A 25,997-nucleotide genomic window follows, 5' to 3' on the forward strand; every position below is an offset into this window, starting at 1 on the left:
CAGGAGGTCTATAATTAAGCATACCTTTTATTCTTACTTGTTTGGAGGGGGAAAGGAGGAAAAAAATGTCTGTGGTTAGACTCATCTGGAAACAACTGTAAATAGAGAATTTGGTTTTTTATTTTTAAATTATTTCTACAGTAAGTTCTTCAGCTACAGAGAAATCTGTCTGCTGATTGTAGATTTACAGGTTATTTAGTGGGATGTGACATGAATAGGTACCAGAAGATATATTTTATGCCTTTCTCCTTTTATTATTCTAATTATAGAGCCTGTTCTGGGACTAATCCACTAGCTTTCTCACTATTTTCTGGGCAAGGACCAGCATTTGTAACCTGAATGTGCATCAGAAATTGTCCGTCAGCCATTTTGTACTTTATGTAGCAAGAAGATCAAAGCATTTACTATGAAGTGCACCATAAAATTTTGAAGCCTAGAAAAGGAACTAGAAAATTAATATTAATGACTGTAGCAGACAAGCGAGCACAGCCATTTCCACTTCATCTCCTTTTACTGTTGAGGGGAAGAGTCATAAACCACACCAACAGCTCAGGAAAAAGAAAACAGACTTTGAATTTTCTGGCTTTACTGGTTCGTATTGAGATGGATCCTATTTTTTTAATGTGGTTTTGCATCATTGATTTGTATTGTTAGTCTAGAGTCAAACTGGAATGTGAAATCTTAAGGGGTTAAACAAATACAGACTTAATCTTCCGAGTGCTGCATTTATTCACACTCTTGTGTGAGTTAATTTTTTTCATTTCTATTCTAAAAACCAAAACTGGCTCTAAAACAGCAATCAGTAAGTCAAAAGAAAGATGACATTTGGCTCATATGTGAAATCCAATCACATGTAGTTGCACTGTCCTTTTCCTGATTATCCATGAAGGTAGGAGCATCTTTCTGAAACAATTATGCAAGGCGAAAAATGTAAGTGGGAAGGCGAGTTATGAAAGAGTCCGCATAGAACATGTGTCAGCATCAATGCGTCAGAGTATTTGCATGCATAGTAGAAAACAATTTTCTGAGGAGGCTTTCAAAAACAGTAATGACAGCCTGTAAAAAGCAACTGTGGAGATAACTAACCTAGACAGAGGGCAAATGGAGTGAGCTGTGCGATGGCTCACAGTTAAGGTCTCTAGAAAGCACAGAAAAAGCTTTGCATCTGCAAACTGCCAAGGACAGTCAGACCACCAAGCTGATGGCTCTCTGCTGTGTCAGCAGTCCCACTTCTTCGGGAGGGGCCAAAAGGGGGAGTTATCTTGGAAAATACTAAGAATGGCTTGGAGTTGCACCACAAATTATTCATCATTATTATTCATTAGCTGAAGCAAAAGAGTCATCTTTCTGAACATTTTTAAATATCCTGGGATTTGTATCACTGCATATGCAAAGGGATAGTACATTCTCAGAGTTTTACTCATCTCTATGAAATGGAGGAAAAACATATCAACATGAGGTTCTCACCCCTAACAGGGAACTCATTCCATGTAGTTACTAAGAATGTGGCTACCCACCTTGTCCCTTTTAATCCTTGAATATACAGTATACAGACTTCTCAGGAAGTCTCACTGGTTTTCTGAATTCCCACTTTGTGCTGAAAAAGTGATTGTGCTTACAAACACTGGCAAGCAAATGTTTTACTGATGCAAATCAATTGGATGGCCAGGTGTCTAGTCTATGTTTACTGTAATACAGAAGAATTCAAAGCATACTTTCACAAAGCCTTTTTACATAGGACCACAACTAACTAGAAAACTAGCTGAGAAACTAGAAAACTAGCTGAGAAAAGGAAAAGGAAATGGAAAAAGTTGAAGTATTAGGTATCTCAATGTAAGTATATGGTGTTCACAACCACATATGAAGAAAAAGAGATAGGAGTAAGTTCAACCATTGATCAATGAAAAGTTGTGGGTTTTTTTTAACATTACCTCCATCCTCACTGGTAAGTCCTCTGCTTCTGTGATCTCAGAACTAAAAGTATATTCAGACTCATTGCTACTGTGAGTTGAGTCCGTTCTTTTGTGTCCAGGCTTGGGGATGTTCTGGAATGCAAATGAAACAAATCAATACCACTATATGGTCTTCCCTGTGACTGTCACTTCACAACCTATAATTTAGCTTGTAATATTTGGTGTTATTTCACAGCTATCAAAATTTATAAGAAAAGATTTTTGATTCTGGTCTCTCATGCCACCTAAAGCCTATGAGATGTAGTTCACAATCAAATCTATGGAGACAGGTCAGATCCTACACCATCAAGTATTGCTGCAGAAAGCAGAATCAAGCAACAGTGCAGCACTTTGTGGGAAAGAAAAGCTTGGTTTACAGGAAGCACAGGCAGCAATTCTCTAACTTCCCAGACACTGTACTGAGGAATATTTTTTCTTCCTGACACACAAAATACTCCTAGAACTACTTGAAATTTAACACTGGATGAATGTGGTACAAACACCCCTAGCACATATGAATAACTTCAGGGCAGATGGCACATGCAATACCACTAGCAAAGTCAGAGCACAAATTTAGCCTTCTCCACAAACATGAAAATAAAAATAAAATTTTAAAAAGCATCAACCACAAATTTTAAATATATTTGTTTTGGCTGAGCTAATCTGATTAATCAATATTTAAAAGGACAAATTCTCTTTTCAGGTACAGGTCACCACCACACAGCTGACAGCAGAATCAGTTACTAACTTATACCACTAGATTCTGCCTAAACACACTTGTGAACAGCTTTTGATTTCTCAGATGTTTAGCCACTTACCACCATTAAGTTCATTTCATCCTTCAGATCATCATACCGCTCCTCTAAACGGCTGAACTCATTCAGCAGGTTCTGGTACCGTAACCGTTCATCATTCAGATCTAGCTCTAGCTGTTTTGTTTCCTCCACTAGCTTCTTTTCCATTGTTTCTGCCACAGAGAACAGGAATCCAAAGTGAGAACTCCAGTTCTACCTACCATGCAGCGCACCCATCCTGGAGGTACAGGCATGTGTCTACATCAGGAACACAGATGGTGAAACAGTCTGCTGTTTGAAGGTGGTGTGTGGTATTTGTGCTTCTATAGGCAAAGATTAAGCCAAATATATGAAGGACCAAAGCATTATTGTGGTAACCACAGAAGGGTTCACTCAGTCATGTTAGTTATTCTGCTAATACCTTGCATTAGTAATTCCAAGAGGGAGGAAAGAAGGGGCACTAGCCCAGTGCTGCATTATGTAAAAAGCAAAATGTAAGATGCTTTACGCCTCAGGCACGCTGACCTTTGTCATCGCATCTGCCTCCATCACAGCCTTTTCATCTAGACTTATGCTCCTCTGGTTTCTGTCTACGTAAGTTATAGCAGCCAGAAGAGCTGCAGTAGATTAATTGTATTAAATATCAGAGCCTTCTTTTTAAAAGTAAAATGCTTTGTAACAGTCACCTTCACCAAAAAGACCCCAAACCCTTAGGACTTCACAGAAACTCAAACAGTAAACAATTCTGATGCATATGAGTTATTAAAACAAAGAAATGATACCATTAAACTAAAAAGGAATGCAAACTAAGGCAAATTAGCCCAATCTATGCAGTAGAGTGCTGCTTTGCAAGGTGACATGAAGTAGAAAACCTGAGTGAAGAGAACAGAGCCAACCTGTTATTTCCCTCGCCTGGTCATGGATGCGGCGGTTCAGCTCCTCCTTTTCTGTTTTCAGTAATGTGTTCTGCTCTTTCAGCTCCGATACCAGCTAGAGAGATAATAAAATATTTGACTCAGAATGCAGTTCGTCTCTCATCAGTAGCTCTAACAGCATCTACACCCTTGTTGTAGGAGTTCAAATACTTAAACTTTTTCTTAGAGAATGAAGTTATGACATGTTCATTTCACAAATTACATGTCTTAAGTATGTCCCACTGCAGATTCCCCTGTATGTTCTGCACTCCATTTCTGATCAGATGCCAAAACTGCCTTGAACCATTCCACTGTGCCATAATATCTTTCAGTAAAGTCCCAAAGATGTAATTTATTCCTTAAAACAGAAATATTCCTAAAATAGGAAGAAATTTGGTCATTCTGTTGTATATTCCATTGCATGGGGTAACACCATAATCTAACACCTTGCCTCTGCCCAAAACTTGTGCCACTTTAACCGTGTCTAGGTTTGCTAGTTACTGATTTGTCTCTGATTATGGTTACTAAGCATTCCCTTTGCTTAATCAATTAATATTTTTCCTTATGTTTATCTTATTTGAAATGTATCACTGCAGCATCACATAATGATGAAATGGCTCTCCCAGTATTCGAAACTTGCACCGTTATCAGCAAGTAATCTTGACAGGAAACAACCTGTTTGATATGTTTGTGGTTAAAGCAAAGATAAGGAGTTACCCAAAACCTGTTGAACTAGACTGCGCACACATACATGTGTTTAGTAGGCTAATTGTTTAAATTAGGTAGGATATAAGCAGGTACCTTTGAATACTGTGTATGGGACAGACTTCTGGTATCTATGTCATTACACTCTCTAGGTAGGTAGAATTATTTCTTCTGATGAATGCGCTACCTCTGACTAATTGAGGAAGTTTAAGTTTTTGGATTTGCAAATACTTTCAATATCAAAATCTGAATAGATCGAATACATATATTTACATACAATATATAGATTTAGTATATTCTTCTACCATAGGTGTAGTTACTTAGGTATCAAGCCTATTTAGGATTGTACAGGTATAACATTCCTTAAAAATACTGTAAAAATATCAGCCACACAACCTAAGCAGTTAAACCTGGGCAAAATCTGAGTGGACACCAGGCCCCTATAAATCTTCTCATGCATCTGAGACTGCATACTTGCCTGCTCGGTTTCATGTTTGTATTTGTCTGCCCATTCCTCAATCGTCTTCTTCTCAGACTGAGTTTGGTGCAGCTCCTTCCGGAGCTTGGCAATCTCCTCCTGAAGGCTGAGGACACGGTTGGTCGCATTCTTAGCCTCCTCCTCACTCATCCGAAGCCTTTCCACATCACTCCGCAGCTTCTCTGTCTCCGTACTGTACGTGATCTCCAGGTTGCTCAGCTTCTCCAGAAGAGATTTGTACTCTTTGTTCTTTGCAAAACACAACACAGACATAGCAGCTGTTGGAGCAGTTCTGATTTAAGGGAGCCTTCCAGTTCCCTACAGAATACACCCAGGCATGAGAGCAAAAGAGCAGCTTCCCCATTTACAAAAAGTTTCAGTCTGTTTTTGCAGAACTGCTTAACAAGGTGACAGAACAGTCCAGTCTCTAAGCCTGCACATGAATGTCCCAAACTAAAATCAGACAGGGAGCCCACACACATCAAACACGATCACCTCACCTTCCCCTTAAACAGAGCAACTGACATGCTTCAAATGAAATACTGACACCAAGGGAGCAGATGTTTTCTCTCAGTGCTGCTGAGAGACACAAACGGATGCTTTACTGTTCCAGTTCTACTGTGGCCTCCCTTTCTTTTCTATCAATGTGCTTCAGTAGAAAAGAGAACTAATACCTTACAAGGAAACTTCAGTGCATTCTTCTGTGAATGCCCGCAGTGCTACTCAGAAAGGTAATACAAGATTTCTAAATATTTCCCCTGAAGCCACGGAGCTTTTACCTGCTCATCAATTTTTCGCTGCAGCTGCATGATCTTGTTCTCCAAGCCAATGTGAAGCTTCTTGTAGCGTTCTACAGACCGGGCCTCTATCTTAAGTTTCTTTAGCTCCCTCTTGGCCATCATGCGCCGGTAACAGCATTGCAAGTAAACAATTGCCTTCAAGGTCCTACGGTAGTGCATTCGAGCCAGCCAACCTCTTACATGTTTCTGAATAATAATAGACTTGTGCTCCCGAAGCATCTACAGTTAAGAAAAAACACCACAAGGGGTATTAGGAGTTGCGAACTACACCTGCTCAGTTAAACAGACTCCATAATGAGAGGTGTAAAGATGATGTACACATAGAGACACCGTGGCCTGAAAAGAGAAACTTCTGGCGAAGAGTAACAAGAAATGAATATGGAATTAATTTAAACAAAAAGTAAGAGGAAAAGAAGACAGGAATAAGGAAGATGACAGAGAATAAAATGAACAGGAACCAGAAGGAAAAACATGGAAAGAAAGAACTGGAGGCACACTGAAGAACCAGGCATTCCTTTGTGTTGATGTCAGATACAAGCTAATTACAAAAATACATGGTACCTGTTGGCAAGATTACAAATACAATCCTTTTCTTTTTCACTGTATCTTTTATCTTGAAGCATCTTAGACTCATTGACACATGCTGTATAGGATTCATCAATACAAAGTGTAAAATTACCACACTTGATATGCAATGCGGCTAGTACACACTAGAACCCAGAGTAAATCGTAGCAGCTGTTAAAAACAGCAGCTGTAGTCTAGCTGACCAAACCACCAGTTCCAGTCAGTTTCCCTTTCCCCCCACCCTGATCCCCCCTTCTGGTTTTGATATATCTTAGACCTGCCAGCATGGAAAAATCTCCATTTATTCTAATCAGAAATTTTACATTGTAGTAATTGCAACTTATTTCATGGCAGAAATTTCACCCATAGCTTTGAGGTGTTAAAAAAAAAAATTGATAATACTTTAAAATAATTCTTAATGAAAATCAATCATGAATGCCAGCAACCTTCATCACTGACTGATTCAATCAGAGATCCCCCAGGTACGCCTGAATTCCAGCAGACCACAGCTATGCTGGGAGAGCCTGCCCAAACCCACAAGGCGTCCAGGACTCTGAGAACTTTAGAGTTCACTTAATAAAGCTTCTGAAAATTAAACAGTTTATTCTAAAGAACAAAACTGTTTTAAGATTTTATGTTACTTCTTGGGCTTGGTAGTTTAAAGATCATAACACCGTCCACATTCTTACAACGATTTACCAGAAAGCTAAGACAACCTAGTAGGGCAACGACAATTTCATTTTCTCTTATACTTCTTAGCAAATGAATTGAAATGTGTTAGAAGCGTTACATTTCCAGATCAATGAATTTAAAAGGTTCACTGACAAAGTGGCAAGATTGTAAGATACACAAACTTTCTCCCTTAGCACTTATTTCTGAAGAAAAAATGAGACTTGAAATACCAGCACTCTGTTAAATAGCACACCGAGGTGACGAAATAGCACTCTCAAAAGTACAGTAAGGTCAAAAGCCGAAGTCCTTCTGACTGCGCGTCCTGCAGTTAGCATTCCTGCCTCCTTCTTACACGTTTCCTGGAATAGTCCTTCAGGTTACCCGCGGGTGCCTGAACAGCTCAAATGCAACTAGCTTTCAACAACACTTTCACCTGAAGTTTGAAAGCAACAAGTCCCATAAAATACCTCCATCGTGCAGGGACGGTCCTCATCTGCCAGTGAATTCTCACACCCATGCAATCCAGTGAGGAAACAGGCCACTCCAACGTAAGGTGGGCGTATCAGAAAAGTTACTTAATTTACCAGGTACTCCGCAGGAAAGCTTATGTAAAAGCTATGGAGGAACTAAAGTCCTTGTTAAGCTGAGAAGCACATCACAACATCTCAGGCAGAAGCCTTCCCCAGGATGTGTGAAATAGATGATTCAACCATTTTAAATTCCTTGTATTAGTCATGTGACTGCAACACATGCCCTCTCCTCTAACAACAACAACAGGTACCTTTCACAATCCTAACGAACAACACGTGTACCATATATTACTTACAGAGTCACGGCTCAGCCCAAGTGTGCTGTCATAGGGCAACCTTTCGGTTTCACTCATTTGCAATCATCATGAACTTCAGAACAACCGTGTTTACGTGCCCATGGCACGCAGAGCCTGTGCTGCTCTCCCTGGCCATCCCTGTATCTCAGCTTTAATAAAATTCCACCTCAGGAGGACAACACATACACAGCACACTGCAGGCGCACTTGTCAGAACTTCATTTTTACTGCGGTGAACAATTCCCTACTCAAGGGGGATATTCCCTGACAGGCAAGTCTGACCACCCCTTACAGGGACCCCTCCAGAAATCTGCCATCTCTGTTAAGAGGCAATATAACAGGTTTATATAACTCTGTGCTACAGGACAGATGCGGTGCGTGCCACTCACGTGACTAACTTCAGGCATACAGAATCATCTCCCATTTTCCTAAGGATGGCTTTTAGTCCACATATTGCTGTGGCCCATGTCTCACTTTTGTCACATCTGTCAGATCACTGTTAAAAACATATCTTACATAATCTCACAACATAAAATATGGTTTGTAATAATGAAAATGCTAAGAATTCCAATAAAAAGGCAAGTAGATACCCGCACAAAAGAACAGCCAAGTCAAGCACGGGGATCTTACTACTTAGAAATTCTTATCAGGGATTACTTGTTTTCAAACTTTCTGGTTAGTATATGTTAGAACGTTGTAATATAGACATATTCACATGTGACTGTGTAGGCAACTTTAATACAAACGAAAAACATACAGAAACATCAAATATAAAAGAGAAACACATGGAACATAAGCATTCGTTGGCTTTTGGTTATATGCCTTCAATATCTAGCTGCTTGGGAAAAAATAGACCCCTTTCAGCTAACTTTTCAGTGAAATATAGGCTGACTTTTGAGCTTAGTTAAAACAATTCATGTAGACTAAAGTGCCATGAAACATGTTGGCATTCTGTAGTCTAGCCATTTGAATCCTAATTCTGTTTCCAGCCCTGTAACCATCAAAGAGCAAATGCTAATTTCTCAATTCAATTTTTTTTTTTTTATCAAGCGTAATCAGGAAAATATTACCAATACCACTAGGACAGGGTTATATTAATTTCTCTCCAAAACAAAACCAATATCAATACATTAAAAAAACCCCAACACCCCCCCATGCTTAAGTTTTAATCTCCTATTTTTGTGGGTATTTCTTTGCTAACATTAATCTCCTTCAGTACATTCCATCAACCATTTCAGAATCACTGAAATTAGGGATGGAATAGGAACAGTAGTGCATCACATGTATATTGATGTGAGCAATACTGATATGGACTTATGGAGGCACATTCACACAAGGCCATTTTCAGTATTTAAGTGCCTCGACATTCTATATAACAAATGAAAAAGTTTTCTCAAGAGAAATGCTGTAAATCCCCGTTAGATTTTCCAGTGACTACACTGAAAGGCCAGGTACATTCATTTTAGATTACAATGTCAATATCTCTAAAATGACAAGTTCATTGATTGCAGTATCAGATCCTTCTAATTCCAGGTTCTGTCCTTCAGTCCACACTGTGGTATTTTGTTTGTGCGTTACGTGCAACAGCATGCACACAAACATTTCAGATTCCCAAGGGGACACCGCAGAGCAGCTTTGTCCTGAAGGTATGTGGAAATAAAGCTAGAGTGAAGAAGCAAAACATTATGATTTCTTACCATTTGGTACTTGTTCCTGGCCATGTAACCTCTTAAGAGAGCCTGAAGAGCAATAGTAGCAGCTCGCATGCATTGGTATCTTTTGCGGACCACATACATGCGCTGGAACTTCTGAATAATGATGGCAGCCCGTGTTCTCCGCAGGAACGTGGCATAGCTAAGCAGGAAAAAAGTTACAAATAATACCTGTAATTATTTTCCAGTGCTTGAATACTACTTTTTTTACATCCTATAACTTTACCCTCTTTCTCAAGAGCTACATTTTCTACTTCTGTTTCTTCCTAATGTTGTCAGTGATAAAGCATATTTACTTGCTATTCTACCAAATGGCAGTACAACAGAACAACAAATTAACAGAAACCTTGCTAGGTTTTACAGGGAAATGTTTTCACTTCCTCTGAGAACTGTGCTATAGAACTGACAAGATAAACTCAGCTTAATTTCTCATCACCTTTTCTCCACCTTTGAAGCTATTTCCACTATGCCACCTTCCAGATCTCCTAGCCTCAACCTGTAGAAAAAGTTTGCTCTTTCTTGGCCCTCTCAGCAAGACAACTACGAAGCATCTTGACACAGTCAAGTCTTTATAACCACCTTGTCTCCGAACGATGCCATGTGTACTCCTACCCTTTTCTCTGGCCCATCCATGGCCATCCCACAGAAGTCAATCCAAACAAATGACTCTGACTGACTTATCTCCCTTCACAGCTGCACCAGGGGTGACGAATGGCTTCTCCAGCAGGACAGACAGACCCAGCTGGGAGGGCACATGGAAACCGGGCAATAAGGACTCAGCCAAGAGTCCTGCTTTACCTCACCTGCAACATATCTCCTAGTACTACTTGTACTCTTCTCCCACTAATGACACATTGTTCTAAGCATCATACAGCCAGGGTACTACTGGCCTCTCAGGAAGGTCAAAAACAGGCAGGACAGACACACTCACTATATTCAATTTCCTTCACTTCCCTGGAAAATCGTTTCCTCTCAGCCAGTATAGGAAGGAGAGAACAAATGTATCACATTTAAATGTCCTACTTAAAGCGATCTGAATTGAGGCTAGTGTGGGTTTTCCCACGAGCATTGCTTACCATCGTGCTTGGTAGCCTCTGACATATCTCTGAATGGTGATGGCAGCCTTCCTCATACGCACGTACTTCTTTCGCATCAGCCACCCTCGGATCGTCTTTTGGATGCGGATACAGGCAGCTCTCAACTTATCTGCCCTTATTTTTTCCAGATAGGCTACTTGACCAGCACGGAAAAATATTTTTGTCTTGCCAAACTGGTACTTATCCTTGTCCTATTTTCAGAGGTAAAAAGAGGATCAGTTACAGCATAAATGTTAGTGGATTAAAAAAAGCCATGAAGGACTAAATGAAAGTACAGTTAGTAAAGAAGCAAAATTATCTGTGTAATATTTCAAGTAAACCTAGACTTAATTTAAGTAGTGGAGGAGAGTATTTTCTCTGTATGATTCTGTTAACAAATTAATACAATAAGGCCACAACCACGGGTTAAAGGAATAACATGAGATTTTTGCTTAGACAAGAATGCCACAAAGATTATAAGAGACGTGGAAGGCTACAGGAGGTGACGAAGGGGCCCAGAGGATGAAAGCAATACAGGCAATGTACATGTACAGTTTCCTGCTTAAATTGTAGATGACCCCTCTGAATGCTCCATCTTCAACCATATTACACAGCACAAACAAAACAGCTGGGGCTTCAAACATGTACGCATCGTTTGCTACATCAGGACTAAGCCAGAACAAAGCATCTCGCTGCTGCTCAAACACGTCTGAAATTTCAGAACTAAAACAGAAAGAGAGTAATATTCTATCTCTATAGGCTGTAGTACTCCTTGGAGGGAAAAACTGAGAATGTACAAAGGTACATTGAAAAAAATTAATTTTGTTGATTGTTTGATGTTAAGTTAAAAGGAACAGAAATCAGAGCTACAGCTTACGATACATTTAACACTATAAATACAAACACATGCCTATAAACCAAAAGATTTTAGTTAAGTCCAGCCAATGACACAGAAGTTAAAAAGCCAAGCCCCAACCTGCCTGCACAGTACTTCTTTTTTTGTTTCCATAAACATCCTAACATTGGCATCGCACTTCAGCAAAGTAAGCTTTCTTGCTTTTATATCTTCAGTAAACTTTGTCTCTTTCTCTTCCTAACTGATACTTCCGAGTAAGTCTCAATTAACCACCTTCTACTGAGAACTGGTTGGAACTGTCTCTTTGGAGCCTGCCTGCCCTCCGCTGTTCATCGGTCCTTAAGAGATCCCAAGAAACACATCAGTTCAGGTGCAACACCAGTGGTGTGGATGGCATAGCCTAGGAATGTAGGGCTGCAGCTGGAGGTAGGAGGCAAAGCAAGAGGCTGCTGAAGCATGAGGACAGCCACAGTCCTAAGCAGGGAGACAATGTCATGAGGAGGATGAAAGGAGTGAAAAAGGTTGACTTCAGCATAGGAGCTGAGAGGAGCAGTGTGAAAGAGACAAACACATATGCAGACAGAAACACCTCCACATTACTTAAGGTGTCGTTAATGCATCTCACCGTTAAGCAAGGTAAGGCTCACCCTCAACTGACCCACACTTAAAATCACTGTCTTCCTTTGCTGTGATACACTGGGCAATTCTACAGCTCCTGTGCCAATATTGGTGGTATAGCACTTTGTAGAAGTACTAAAATAGCCTGGCTGTGAGGGAGTAAAGGACGCTATCTTTACTCCTTCCGATTTCAAATGCTCTCAACACTAAGTCTAGTACCAGAATCAGCTTCTCCAGGACATTTTTACATGTCTGCTTTCGGTCACTAAGGACATCTCTCTGCTTCATCAGAACACGGTAACGGCTGAAGAACTCTTGGTACGTCCACCTGTCCCAAAAACAGAGACAGCGTCAGTCCCAACAATGAATAATTCTCTTAAAAAGAAGAACTGCAGCTGAAAGCAATCTAAAAAGCAGCAAACACACCTGGAGGGGAAGCCAGCTGCACTGATTCGGATGGTCTCCAGGACACCACAAGCTCTCAGCTGCTGCACTGCCCGCTTTTCATCAAATCTACGTAGGAATAAAAAGAGCCGGTGGGTGTGAGGCTAGTTTTGCATTACATGGGACCTCTGGCCCGGCGCACACCCAGGACGGGAGTGGCAGAGAGGGGGAGCAGGGGTGGGATGTGATGGGTGGTTAACAAGTCCATCTTTCTTCTGCAACTCAGCGATAACAGAGGACCAGGGAATTGCCCGAGCCCGTCGGCTGCTGCAAGCTGCTCATCCTGTCCTGCTTCCTGCTGGCCTGCCCAATAGCCATGGGAGTCTTTGTGTGCCTGGATTTTAAGCAGACTTTTGAGAAAAGCTCTAAGCAAGTTCATATATGAAAAAAAGACAAGGAATAAGACATTGGAATCTGCAAAAGCAAATTCCAGAAAATGTCAAATGAACTCAAGGAGTGCAAACTGCCAGTCACATTTAAAACAGCTAGCAATGAAAATGATGGTATTTTTTCTCATATATCACCATAAACAAAAAAAAAAGCATCAGGAAGTATTTCTCCCTCTGTTCATCCCAAAACATCTCCTGCTCTAAGTACACGTGCACATGCACAACGAGTCTGTAACAAGACAAAGGAGACACACCACTCCACTCCTGAGCGAGCGAGCAGAACCTCAATCCTCCGAGGCCTTGGGCAATTCCCTCCCATGTACAGGCTACACAAACCATACATGAACCAGCTTACGTGAACGGAAACTTGAAGTCATTAGGCTTAATACAGCGCACGTAGTGTGGAGTTGTAGCGTTCAGGGTTTCCATCAGCAGATGAAGAGAGTTTCGAAACTTTTTGAAAAAGAAAAAGGGAAAAATATCAGGGAATAGCCTCAATAAGCTCAGTCATATTTGAGATAACTTCAGAAAGTGGACCCAGGGATATTTGCTTATTTTTAATAACGCTTTTGGTAATAAACACCAGTTTGGTTTTGGTATGGCAATAGATTTTACTTTTGGATACCATCTTTGGGTGAATTATGCTACCATGAGACTTCTAAATGTTAGGTTTTACAGGAGGGAAGCTCCCATATCAACATGTGATAAATTACAAAAACATGGGATAGACTGAGTTATTTTCAGCTTCTGACTATCTCATCTACCCTAATCTTTGTCTAATCTATCTCTTCATGACTAAACCTCACGGCATATTACTAAATAGCCATTTAATTTTAAATAAATTTTAAATCAAATTTAAAATCAAGAGAGTGGTAAAAAAAAATATCAATTTCTTCAGCTCCACTGATCCCAATGTCAGACCTACTGAAGAGAACTTTGGAAGTCCAATGTCCAAGAGTTTTACGAACTTTACTTTTAAAGAAGTATCAGGACCACAAATACCTAACATACTGCAGTATATCCTTCTAACCATAGAATACCCTAATAGATAAAGAACACTATGAAAACACATCTTAGATGTTTTAAACGTATTGGTATGGATTTCCCTCTTCCTGTTGAACTCATGATTCTAACACAACCTCTATTTCTACACAGAATATGATAAAAATCACTTTTGTATTAGCTTTCTTTAACATGTATAAATTAATATGCATGGCTGATTGACAGGAGTAGTATGAGAGTACCCCTAACACATCAACTCATAGTTTCAGTCTGACAACAAAACTGTTAGGCCTCCACCAGCCCCAGGATACTGTCTGTTTGCAAAATCAGAAATTAAGATGATATTAAAAAGATAACTGGGCAGGGGTTCTCTTGCATGAATTGCAGAAGATTGGAATTTGCAGCCTGTACCATGAATGCAAGCCAAGCAGATTTGTGTTCTGTACAGTAGCATGAATGGCCATTCCTATTCCCACCCATAGCTTGACATAACTTGCTTGGGAAAGGTTATAGAGAAATTATGAATATCCAAATCAAACATTCTCTGAATTCCTTGATTCTCACTTAGCAGTGTGACTAGCGCATGACACTGCACAGACACTGTGCTAACATCTTAGTTAGGGAATTGACAACCATCCAAGGCAGTGGACAAAGCCCAGGCACTTTTGGTGATTTTATCAGAACTCGGAGCACCCAAGAGATGTGGCTGGTTCATCTTCAAGAATTGGCAGGGGACCCTGATACACAGAACTTAAGCTCCCTGAGAGCTAATTTATATTCCAGGCTGTCCTACAGTAACATAAAAAGAGTTATCCGCACAGACCTCCTGGAAGCCCCAGGCAAAAGAAGAATGCCACCACTCACTAGCAAAGCAGTACAGGCTGGCAAGTAGATAAAAACTGAGTACTAAACTGTCAAAAAAGTTCCCCTGGGCTCCTACGTATAATCCAAGGGACAATCTGTCATATATAAAGCACTGACTGGGGACATAATCATCTTGAGAAAACACCTGTTAAATCTGTTGAGTGGAAAGTAACAAAGTGAGTTCTCCAGCCATACTGATCTGCATATTTTTAATTAACTCTGGCACATACAGATGGGTATTTTATGTTTAGCTCATTGATAACTGGAACCAAGTTTTCTGGGAACTGAACTCCCACTTTTGATTTGAGTCAGACAATGTGGCACATGATCAAACAGACCCAGTATAACATGTTCAAAGCTTCTCAGCATCCAGCATGTTAAATATATTTTGAAAAACATGAGTTTTTGTTTTGGCACCACAATAAGAACTGAGCTCCCTGAAACTGTGGCCCAAAATGTAGTTAGGGTATATCTGCTCCAAACTGTAAGTCATAATCAGCTGGACCTGTCTCAAAATCACAAGGGGTCCCAAGAAGCACCAGCACACCTTGAGACCTATGAGACAGAGGGAGGTAGAGATTTTTTAATAGAGCTGCATCTTCACACTCACCTGATGGCCCACAGTTTTCTTATGCTCCTTGCTGGCTTGACCTGGTCTGGCCTTGGCTGGTTTTACAGCCGTTCGAGACAAAGGCACGCGCCCTGAGGGGGTTGCTGATGTGGGACTGAGGATCTTCTCCTCATCCTGGAATAACTCTGGTAGCAGCTTAAACTGGTGTAACAGCAGAAAAAATACAGAGGGTAAGAATCCAGCAAGTGACTGCACCCGTTTGTGCTTAAGGTAGAATTCAGGCTCGGTTTCTGTAAGCACTGGGTTTTTGTTGAACTCTACACGGGGACAAATGCAAAAAAGCATTCAAGCTAGTAGTATAGTAAATGGGCCATGATTTAATACTAAATATTTTTGTGGGTTTGATCAGTGAGTCTCCTTCTGAAGATAAAATTCTGATTTGAGGGTTTTTTCATAAAGCCAGGAACAGCTTCCATGTGAAACTGTTAGATACTGACAGCAGCTTCATAAGTACCCATTGCAATTATGTATGGCTGCTTTGATCTAAGAAGGAAACAGGGTCCTCTCATATTCCAGTGGTGCATCAGACTCCTTTGTGGTTGAGAAATATCTAGGACACTGAATAACCCAGCAGGCAACAAACAATATTCCTGCTTTATCACGCTAAATTGAAATAATCAACTTAAAAGAGGAACATCAACTAAAAAAAACCCATTAGCCAAATATATCCGACTGCAGATCTACTCTCAGGCCAGTGGGAGTGGAGGAAAAACCTGAAACATCGTTCTAAATATCACACAGGGCTTCCAGTTCCCTTTCTCTAATGGCTACAAAATACACCCATAAATAATAGCTGCTTTGAAGTAACTTGTAACTAAAAATAACACCACCAGGTCTTTCTACTGACAACCATAGCACTTCAGAAGCATTGTAAGAGCAAGAAAATCTGAACTTCTCTACCTGTCAATGAATAATCTTTTATCTAGCATCTGTGCATTTTCTCCCAAGAGATAGGAGCATTCAATTTTCAGTACTAGAAAGTGCTTGGGCTAAGTACAACCTAAAAAATAAAAAAATTGGGTTTGCCTTATAAAACTTGGTGAGCATGCATGATATCCAATGAAACATGCTGCTGAACAAAATGGTACTTGTGCTCTGTGGTTGTGCCAGACGGGCTAGCAGAAGGCATCAAACGTTCCTCAGTAGCATCCAGCACAGCACTCCAGCATAATACAATGACTATGAATGCTACAAAGGTATCCTAAATTCCTGAGCCAGAAAAGGAGTATCACAGCTTAGCTTTATCTCACCTGAGTCTGCCGGATTCACCTTAGATTACCTCTGTAGCTGGTGGAAGAATGAAATTTCCAGAGGGTGATTTAGCCTGTCTCCTTCCACTGACACAACAAAGAGTTCAGGACGATTGGGCTACCACCACCTCATTCACCTGCCCGCGGTCAGATGGAGTGGGTCGGTATGCACAGGCATCTGAGCTACAGAGCCAAGTCTTTTCATCTCATGCAGAAAATTATTTGAATGCAATATGCTTTGTCTGAAACTCCTGATGTTCTGACACACCAGGGGTGGGGGTGGGAACAGGGTCCCCAGTGTCTGAATTGCAGATGGATGAGCTCTTCTAAGCTGTTGGTACATAAGTCTCATTCCCTTTTTCCAGCCCTGGGAAAATCTGCCTGTAAAAATGGGCAAGTGCTTTTCAAAGGTGCCATTTTCATAGACGCTGCCTCAGTTACTGCATGCAGAAGAAGGGAGCAATGTATGGCCTTCTGCAGCAGAGGTCAACAACGGGAGAGCATTTGCTGAGATGATCCACACTGTGGGGGCATTCATGTTTTTGTCTGGCTTTGGTTTTCCATACCTTATCAATTTTCTTTGTTTTGCAGAACACTAGGAGTGTTCAAAGAGAGGGAAAACACTGATCAAAGGGCAGATAATTCACGTGGTAGAAAACAAGCAAGCAAGTATTTTTTCCCTGTAATTTTTTCAGACAACTTAACAGACATGCTGCTAACAGTCTTATAGATCACTTATTTCAATACAGAGCCACAACAGAAGATTTTAACAACATGCCAGTAGCAAGCATAAAGGCTGAGGACTGTTGTATTGCTTTCATGACACATGCATGGAAACCGAACTAGTTCAAAGAGGTCCTGTGGGTAGATTTACAAAGAAGGCCAAAATAAATAGCTAAACACTACAGTGCCTGCCAAAAGCAGTGTGTCATGCACTTCGGAGAGCAAAGAAGCATTCGAGCTGTGTGTGACAGTGGGCATGGGCAGGATGACAGATGATGCATTCAATTTAGAATTACCTTCTGTTGAATGTGCACAGCAAACCCAGAAAACAGCAACAACCAAAAAAAAAAAAAAAAATCAGAAATGCAATCCCACTACAATTACTAATAAAGAGGGCCTGCTGAAAAATAAAAATGAAACATTCTTCTTTTGAAAAGCTATTTTTTCACAGTTTAATTTTTTTTTTTTTTAAACCACCGGTTTTGGTAAAATTTACCATTGGGGAAAACCATGTTGTTTCTTAGTGTTTAGACTGAGTTGACTCAACCTACTGAGCCTGCCCAAGATGTTGTCATGCTCTTAGGGCAGCTAAGTCCCCACTGTCCCTTACTGACAGGACTACATCCCTCGGAGCACCCCTGCACCTCCCCCCTGCCCAGCGCACTGCCATGCTGTGGCAGTGCTGGAGCTACAGAGGTGGCTGGTCCCTGCCAGCTCCCCGAGGATGCCACCTGCCTCCCATGCACAGCAATTGACTTCACTCAAACCACTTCAACACTCCTCTCAGCAGAAAGCCTGCTGTGGTTTTTCATTAGACTACATGTTTAGCTTCATGTATCTGCTCAGAATAGAAACAGAAGAGAAAAATGTTGGTTTTCCTGATAGAATAGCATAATTTTAAATAGCCTGTCCTTGATACCCAGCTTCCTGAGCCATTAGAGCTAGCAAATTCCCAACAGCGATCACAGCGCAATGTCAAGTTAATTGCCTTTACATTTCAGAAGAGCACAACTAGCATTGTTGCCATTAAAAAAAGCAGACGATGCCACCGAAGGCCTGTCCTATAATATTCCTTCACACAGTATTTTTCAATTTCGATGTTGTCTTTCTTTCATAGATATCAAGAAGGCAACACTGTAAATTCTGGTTCGTGTCCTTAGGGTCTATACATTTCATTCCTCTCTCATTTTGCTTCTGGAACAGAACTTGTCTCTCCTCTAGAAATTTTCTCCTCAATTGTCAAGCCATAAACAAGGAGCTTCTGTTTTCAGATTATAAAATTAAGGGCTTAACTGCTAAGCCTTCTTATACTACCATAGTATATTAGAAGTCCTTGATGCCTTTGCAGAAAATATAGCAAAGTTCTGTGAAAAGTAAAAAAAAAAACAAACCCAACCCCAACAAAAAGAACAAACAGTGAAATCAGTGGCTAAATAGACTTATCTTACATGGAGCAAAATTAGGCTACAGGATTTTCTAAATTAATACAGATAGCCAAGTAAAACATAAACTATGTTCAATTTCAGTTAATCTGATACTAAGGGAGAAGTATTTCCTAGGTTTATAAGAAATTTTATATGACCCTTAATGCAAGGATTCAAAACTGCAAAAGAAGAAAAAAAATCCTTATACTAACCTTACTTGATTTTAGGACCTTAATTTGTTCTTCATAAACTGTGTCTTTATTCTTTTCCAAAAAGCCTTCACATTGATATTCCACCTGAAAACCATAATTTCACAAAAAAGTAAGTATTAAAAGTATTAATAAGAATATTTTGCGTAGAATTCACCTTCTGTAACATTCACATTTAAAACAGGTAATTCTTGTGGATGTTGAAAATATCAGCTCCCGAGCGCATCTTTGTTAAATACAGATTTTCCTCAAAGAGAGTGCTTTCCAGTAAAACATAAACCATTATAAACATACAGAGATGAATACTGTTATTGCATTACATCAGATATATTTCACTGCTGAGAGACGCTTGTGGTAAACCAGCATGATTGAATGGTTACTGTAAAGGTGAAGAATCAAAATGTGTGTGGAGCATCTCCTTCACTGAAGTTATCAGGGCTGCAAAATTGTGTGAAATCCAGATGCAACTGAGAACAAACTGTCTCATCTCACCTCTTTAGCTGAGAGACAACTAGATCTGCCTGCAGCTTATTATGAAAATGCGTCATTTGTACTCAGAAAGACTATCTTTATCAGAAGGAACAAAAAGCCTGAATGTTGTGACAATACATAACAATCCTCTATCACAGGGCCACGGAGTCTCCTGGACTAAAGAACAACCAGAGCGTCAGATAAAAAGCTAGTATTTATTTCACTGTCCTAATTCAAGGCTGAACAAAAGCCAAAAACTATTGTCAAAAGTCTATACTTTAGAATTCAGTATTAACATCAGTGTGTTAACTCTCACAAAGTGTCTCACAGTAACTCTTCAATCTTGTATCAGGAGAAGTGCAGACTATACAACAGAAGAGCAGACCCTTATAGCAATTTTATTTTTTCAGAGCAGACAGACTGATAGCCATCAGCAGCCCCTCTTTCAGTACAGCCATTTATCAGTGCTTACACAACGACACTATACCCCGAGCTGCCAAACATTTCAAAAAATTCTGAGGGGGGAAGAAGGCACAGGATCTCCCCAAAGTCCCTCCACGGCTGAAAGCCCACTCTGAACATTACCTCGGGTACCATTAATGTTCTTACCACGGGAGACAATGCCACGAGAGGGCAGCAGAATCTCTGCCTTCTCCCAGAGAATAACACGTCAAGGCACAGAGGTTACTAACCTGCCAGCTACAGCTTTATTTTTTTCCTTCAAGATGTCTGTATGCATTCACCTAAGCACACAGGAAAGCATAAAATGCTTAGCACAGACAGCGCATCAGAGCTTAGAGCTTTGCCAACACCTGCTTGGAGCTACTTTTAGCTTTCCTTGGCCCTCACTGCTCAGACCAGGCATAAGAAAGCCTTGCTTTCAAAGAGCAAAATTTAGCCTAATGAACAGTATATGAAATATTAATTAAATCCTTCTTGTTCTCTCATCCACCAAATAAAACACAACTCATGAATCTTAAGAGTTATAGAGATGTTCTTGCTGCTTTCATTAAGGTAACGCTGAAGGCAACAAGAACAGGACCCCTCCTTCTACGCATAAATCCAAGAACCCAGGAGTGAAGGCAACTAAAGGCCTCCAACCCCAATGTCAGCACATACAGACGTACTGATAAGAACCCCAGAGCTTCTCCAAATTTTTTTCGACAAAGCTGACAATAATCTGAGGCAGCTTCTTTGTTTAACAGGACAATTCTCTTAAACAGAATTTTTAAACTTTTTATTTTATTTTAACCTGAGGAGTTGCTCAGTTTGATGATGCATTGTGAGAGCAGAACAACGCATGCACTCCACCGCGATGCCCCTCGTCCAGCTTCCTAGAAATAGCTGTTCACTGACCAGCAGAGGCGAGGGTGGGAGCAGTGCATGCTGCTCCGGCAATAAGAAGAATGGTGTGTGAGCCTCTTTCCTGTTCGCACATTAAGATGGCAGCAAAACCAACAGCATTTTGGTTTTGTTCTTTAGCTAAAATGACAGTGAGATATAGGATTTTCTATTTTGTGCATTTCTATAGCATAACTGGAATTGATGCAATTATGCTGCGAATTGCAAATACACTAAGCTGTCATGTTTTGAAAAAGGATGGTTAGTGGTTACAGCATGTGACAGGAGTCAGGGGCTCTTGTTTGTGTTCCTGGATCTGCACAGCTGACTGGTCAACTTCCTTCTCCTGATCCAGTGTACAGGCAGGCACACATTTTGCAAGAAGCAGAGTAGAGCCAGGGATGCCGCTGCCCAGTCACTGCCTGCAACAACTGCCCACCCCAAGATCCCCTCCCATGCACACGCTCAGCAACACCAGCCATGGAAAGAGGTACTGGAGGAAAAGTCGTTACCTTGTCAGCAAAGTGCTTGATGATAAAAGCCTTATTCGACAAACGTGGTTTTTCAAAGAGGGCACATTTATTCAAATGAGTATTATACAGTTTTTGGGCCCAAGTGTCATCCGAGCCTTTTGGCATCTACGGAAGAGAACAGACAGCCATTTAAAACATCTTGAAAACTTTTCAGTAGCAAAAGAAACTAAGAAGATGGGGGACAACACTTTGCGGTTCACTTTCAAATGCCAACTCCTCGGATTTCCAGCACTGCCATAAGCAAGGAAGCTGGCAACCAGCTATGCACTTGCCTTTCTAATAGACTGGGTGCAGCCCAGCAGTAGGTGTAGCCGCTACGTGACACATACGACGCTAGTAACGCTTCCAGTATCACACACCTAGAGGCGGGGATCCAAGAGGTACGTTATCTGACTGAGCAACATCTCCCTGGGTCAGAACTCATCCAGCATCATTAGAAATTGCTTGTGATGCTTTGTGATACACAAAAACCCCAAGCTGGGCTTCCGCTGAAGTAGACAGCACACACCAACCCCTGTACATGGCTTGGCATAAATTAAACCAAGCTAAAAGACTAAAGGTGAGACAACAAGCGAGGGGCAATTTGGAGAAATCCGACAGGACCAAAGACTGGACTTGCTACACTTGGGAAAGAGAAAGTTGCCAGAGCTGAAACAGAGGTTGATCAGAAACCCAGAAACAGATACAGACACATGATGGAGAAGAGGGAAAAAAAAGCCTGACTAAAACCGTCTTTTCTCCTCTTGTAATTGCCAATTCTGTTTGTACGTTCTCCAAATCCTTTCAACAGCAGAGTGTCAAAATGATGGCTCTACATGGATGACTTTTCCCTGTGAGACCCCAGAAGCAGGACGGCTGATGACCTCTTTCTCTATGAAAACCCTTGAACACACACCTTGCACTCCTCATCCAACAGATCCAGAATTCCCATTTTGGCCTCTATGAGGTTGATGCAAGGCTGATTGTCGTAGAAATCAATCAAGGTCCATGGTATTTGTTCCTTCATATATTCTTCTTGTTCCAGCTTAAAGACATGCTACAGGGCAAAAGGAAGACAGTTTTCTGTGAAATAAAATGCAGAATAAATACATCGAATTCTCACTTGAATTCATCTTGGCACATTAATCCAGGCTGTCAAGTGACACACTACTTCAGCTGAATAAACCCTTTAACAAGTAAGTGTATGAAAAATAAATTAACCTTTTTTCCTGGCCTAAAAGCAACGGACTAAATTAAAGCACTCATCCATATTCTCTGCAAATAAGGTCTATTTTTTCCTATCTTTTTACTGTATTGTCCCACAATCACTATAAGCTCTTTTCTCTTAGAAAAAAACAACACAAAACCCAGAAAAAGCCTCAAGTGCAGGAACAGCACTTATAAAGTGGGATGTGCCACGCATTTATGACTTTGAAGTTATGAATACTGCTCTATTTCAAGTAAAATTTCACTATAAATACTTTTGCATTTCCTTGTAAAAGAACAGAGCTCCATTTTCTCTTAAATGGCTGCTGATTTTTTCCCAGGATGACGCATTGCATTGAAATACACTCTTCAAAAACCTGGAAGAATGACTCTAGGGGTATTATCACAAGGAATCCTTTAAGGAAAATTTTGGGAAAAATTTATCTGATACGAAGATCAGTAACAATGTAGCTGTATATTTTTTCAAAAATATTATCACAAAAAACCTGCACAGCTTTAATGAAGTGTGCATAGGAGATGAATTAAAACTTCAGGAAAAAAAGATAATAAGATATTAAACAGGCAAACTGTGGTCTTAATAGCACAAGCACTCTTTTTAAAAACAAAAAGACTGCTGACTCCAGTTATTTTAAATGACGTTTTATCTCCCATTTCAATTGTAATGCATACTAACTGCTCTGGCAGGCAGAACCGAACTCAGCGCGTACCCTAACAAGCAGCAAAGAGCAGCGCTGTGGGCAGGGTTTGGGGGGCCACCACAAACACCTGCATTCGTGGAGCCGGCCTCAGCTGCCCCGAGCTCAGTGCACAAGCCCACAAACGCCTCGCAGCTCTCTGGCACGCATCTGCCAGACAGCAGAAAACCACCCTGAGAAAGCGGTTTATGCCTTTTATTCCATTAGCTTAACGCCATCCTTTCCAAAGCAGCGCTCTTTAACAGAGCCCGCGGGAGCCATTCCCACCCCACTGCTTAACGGCTGCGTTACATGCAGAGTTAATTCCTGACAGGAAAGCCAATGGTAGCATTTTATTGGCGGGGCGTATCCAACCTAAGTCCTGAAAGAAAACATAAAACCGTTTCTCCACTGTAAAGGAATTAGCAATTAGGTGGTGACAGATGCCATCAGACCTCATTCTCCTTATGGGCTGTGGGTGGCGAGGCAGGGGAACGGTGGCCAGGGAGGCAGGTCAGGCTGTGGAGATGCATGTGGCAGCCAGGCAGTCCCCGAGTGGCTAGCCCTCAGCTGGGCTCGGGCCACCCCGGGTGGCATGTGAAGGCTTGCTGGCTGCTGCCATAGACACAGGGCTTTAATTTAAAACAACTCTGTGTACCTGCATGGCAGCCCAACGGGTCCGTGTCCACCGGCGCTGGGTTTGGTAGCTTGGTGGGGCATCAACACAAAAGCCCAGCCGCCCTGTCCTTCGTGAGATGAGTGCTTACAGCAACAGTGTGAGAGGGACAGGAACATGGGGATGGTGATCTTTAGTAAAGAAGCGAACCCTTACAATTCTTACAGTAAGTAGATTTTTGCTGTAGAGCTGAGAAAACTCCGAGATACCTTGCGCTTAGCAGTTATGACACCCTGCTTATGGAGCTGAAGCCAGCTGTGGCACTACCAGCACGGAACGGGCACGCCGGGGCTGGAAAGCCCAGTCTCCACTCCAGCACCTGGCTTCCTCCCTGACACGCATCCCTGCCGCTGGGATCAACAACGGCACGGGGGAATCCAGTCCTGCGAGCACGCACCGCCATGGCGGCACGCTCGTAAAGAGAGTTCAAAGCTATTCCTGTACTGCAGCACAGCCTAGCAACAGACCTGGCATAAATAACTTGCCTCATCGTTATGCAGGTAAGATATATAATTACAAACATCACTAAGACTGAGGAGAGAGAGAGAATCGTGATCTCGCTGGAGGAGGGGGAAGAGGCGCCTCTTGCCACACGTCAGTCATCAATTTCAGGACGCAGCTGAAAACCCTCAAAAAATAACGCCAGGAGAGGAATCGCGGGTGGCGGATTTCCAGCAGCAAAGCCCTGCTCTCTGCTGCCCGTGCACAGGCTCTCGTTGGAGGTTACGGAGACACAGCTAACTCCAACTTCACCCACACAGCGCTCTCAGTGACAGGCAGTCTTGGGGTCTTAATTGCCAAGCACTGCTTCTGTCTTATAATTGTTACTGTGATCGGAATTTCAAATAGTCCCAAAGCAGCAGTTAGTCAGAAAATCTATTTCTAGGAGATAGTCGATCTTTCCCCATCCCCCAAAGCCCATGGCCAGGACAGCTGGCTAATAGACTGAAGGAATTCATCGTAACCACTGGGGACCCAATTAGCAGAATGGAATTGGGTGAGGGGAAAGGGAAGAGGAAATGCCAGTTGTTTCCTACTTACCATATTGAACTGCTGCTGCAGCTTTTCGTTAGCATAGTTGATGCAGAACTGTTCAAAGCTGTTGATTTCAAATGTCTCAAATCTAAAATATGCAGATACTCAAAATTACTAGTGCAGTGAAAAAAAACAGATTAAATTACCCCATAACTTCAAATTCCCTCCCGCCAGTCAAATTCATTGCATTACTCCAGGCACAACCAACCACAATCAAGCAACGAAGCACACAGGGAAATGGCAAATTGCAGTACATGGGCAATTCAGTGATGCTCCCTCCTTAGGTAGGGATGAGGAACACAGGGAAGGGACTGATGTTCCTGAAGAGCGTGTTAGTTATCTTTTGTCCTCTCTTAGAAGTGCCACCCTGGAGGAACCATGAGATGACAGTTACACCCTTGTAACTTTCCCCAATGCAATACATAAAGGAACTACCAACAGCAAAAATCTGAAATCCCACTATAAATGTCAAACCTGAAAGGCAAGACAAAGATCTTAGATAGCATGTCAAAACCAAACACCTACTTCCTTCAGCTGGAATAAGCAGCTACCTTAGCATTTTTTTGTGTAATCCACGCAGCGCTACATGATAAAGACAAAGACGCTTTGCAGTAAGATAATTACGTAAGAGGTGTCATATCTCTGACAAAAAGACTCACCCATAAATGTCCAACACTCCAATGAAAGAATGCTGTTTTACAGTAGCGTGAAGGGCTTTGTTCACATGATCTACAATCCAGTTAAAGAGATTAGCATAGATATGTTTGGCAAGTGCATCTCTGGCATTGATGGCATGAAGTTTAGAAATTGGCTTGATGTAGGTTTCAGTGGCAGTTGCAAGCTTTCTATGGCAAAGCCAGTGGGCCATCTCTTCATACTCCACACCCATGAGGTCGCAGAAGATGGTGAGGGGTTCATGCTTGGGCTAATAAAAACAATCTCATTAGGTCTTGAAACAGTATTACCAATAGCATGCATGCAATCATGCAATCAGAAGAACTGCCTGCCTGCAGTGATCCAACAATAAGCAGCAACAGCATTTTCCTCAGCTCTTCCTCCTTCAAAATGTAACAAGTTCCCTACCCACTTATCACATTCACATCGCTGAAGTAAATTAGTGAATCACAGTTTCCCCAAAGGCATTTTACTATACTTGTG

General features: G+C 41.4%; 1 protein-coding gene across 1 annotated transcript in view; it reads right to left on the reverse strand.

The window, feature by feature from the left end:
* Nucleotides 1-25,997, reverse strand: part of MYO5A (myosin VA) — a 95,092-nt gene that overhangs the window by 22,134 nt on the left and 46,961 nt on the right. The window contains exons 10-26 of the mRNA XM_075714510.1: nucleotides 25,499-25,764; nucleotides 24,846-24,927; nucleotides 22,144-22,284; nucleotides 21,228-21,353; nucleotides 18,907-18,990; nucleotides 17,567-17,569; nucleotides 15,277-15,438; nucleotides 13,156-13,253; nucleotides 12,394-12,480; nucleotides 12,187-12,295; nucleotides 10,494-10,705; nucleotides 9,403-9,559; nucleotides 5,623-5,862; nucleotides 4,844-5,092; nucleotides 3,643-3,736; nucleotides 2,771-2,919; nucleotides 1,932-2,045 (exon numbers count right to left, since the gene is read on the reverse strand). Of these exons, the coding sequence (XP_075570625.1) occupies nucleotides 1,932-2,045; nucleotides 2,771-2,919; nucleotides 3,643-3,736; nucleotides 4,844-5,092; nucleotides 5,623-5,862; nucleotides 9,403-9,559; nucleotides 10,494-10,705; nucleotides 12,187-12,295; nucleotides 12,394-12,480; nucleotides 13,156-13,253; nucleotides 15,277-15,438; nucleotides 17,567-17,569; nucleotides 18,907-18,990; nucleotides 21,228-21,353; nucleotides 22,144-22,284; nucleotides 24,846-24,927; nucleotides 25,499-25,764 (2,373 nt within the window). The remainder of the gene's footprint in view (nucleotides 1-1,931; nucleotides 2,046-2,770; nucleotides 2,920-3,642; nucleotides 3,737-4,843; nucleotides 5,093-5,622; nucleotides 5,863-9,402; nucleotides 9,560-10,493; nucleotides 10,706-12,186; nucleotides 12,296-12,393; nucleotides 12,481-13,155; nucleotides 13,254-15,276; nucleotides 15,439-17,566; nucleotides 17,570-18,906; nucleotides 18,991-21,227; nucleotides 21,354-22,143; nucleotides 22,285-24,845; nucleotides 24,928-25,498; nucleotides 25,765-25,997) is intronic.

Source organism: Pelecanus crispus, chromosome 7 (assembly GCF_030463565.1).
Source record: "Pelecanus crispus isolate bPelCri1 chromosome 7, bPelCri1.pri, whole genome shotgun sequence".
NCBI classification, from domain to species: domain Eukaryota; kingdom Metazoa; phylum Chordata; class Aves; order Pelecaniformes; family Pelecanidae; genus Pelecanus; species Pelecanus crispus.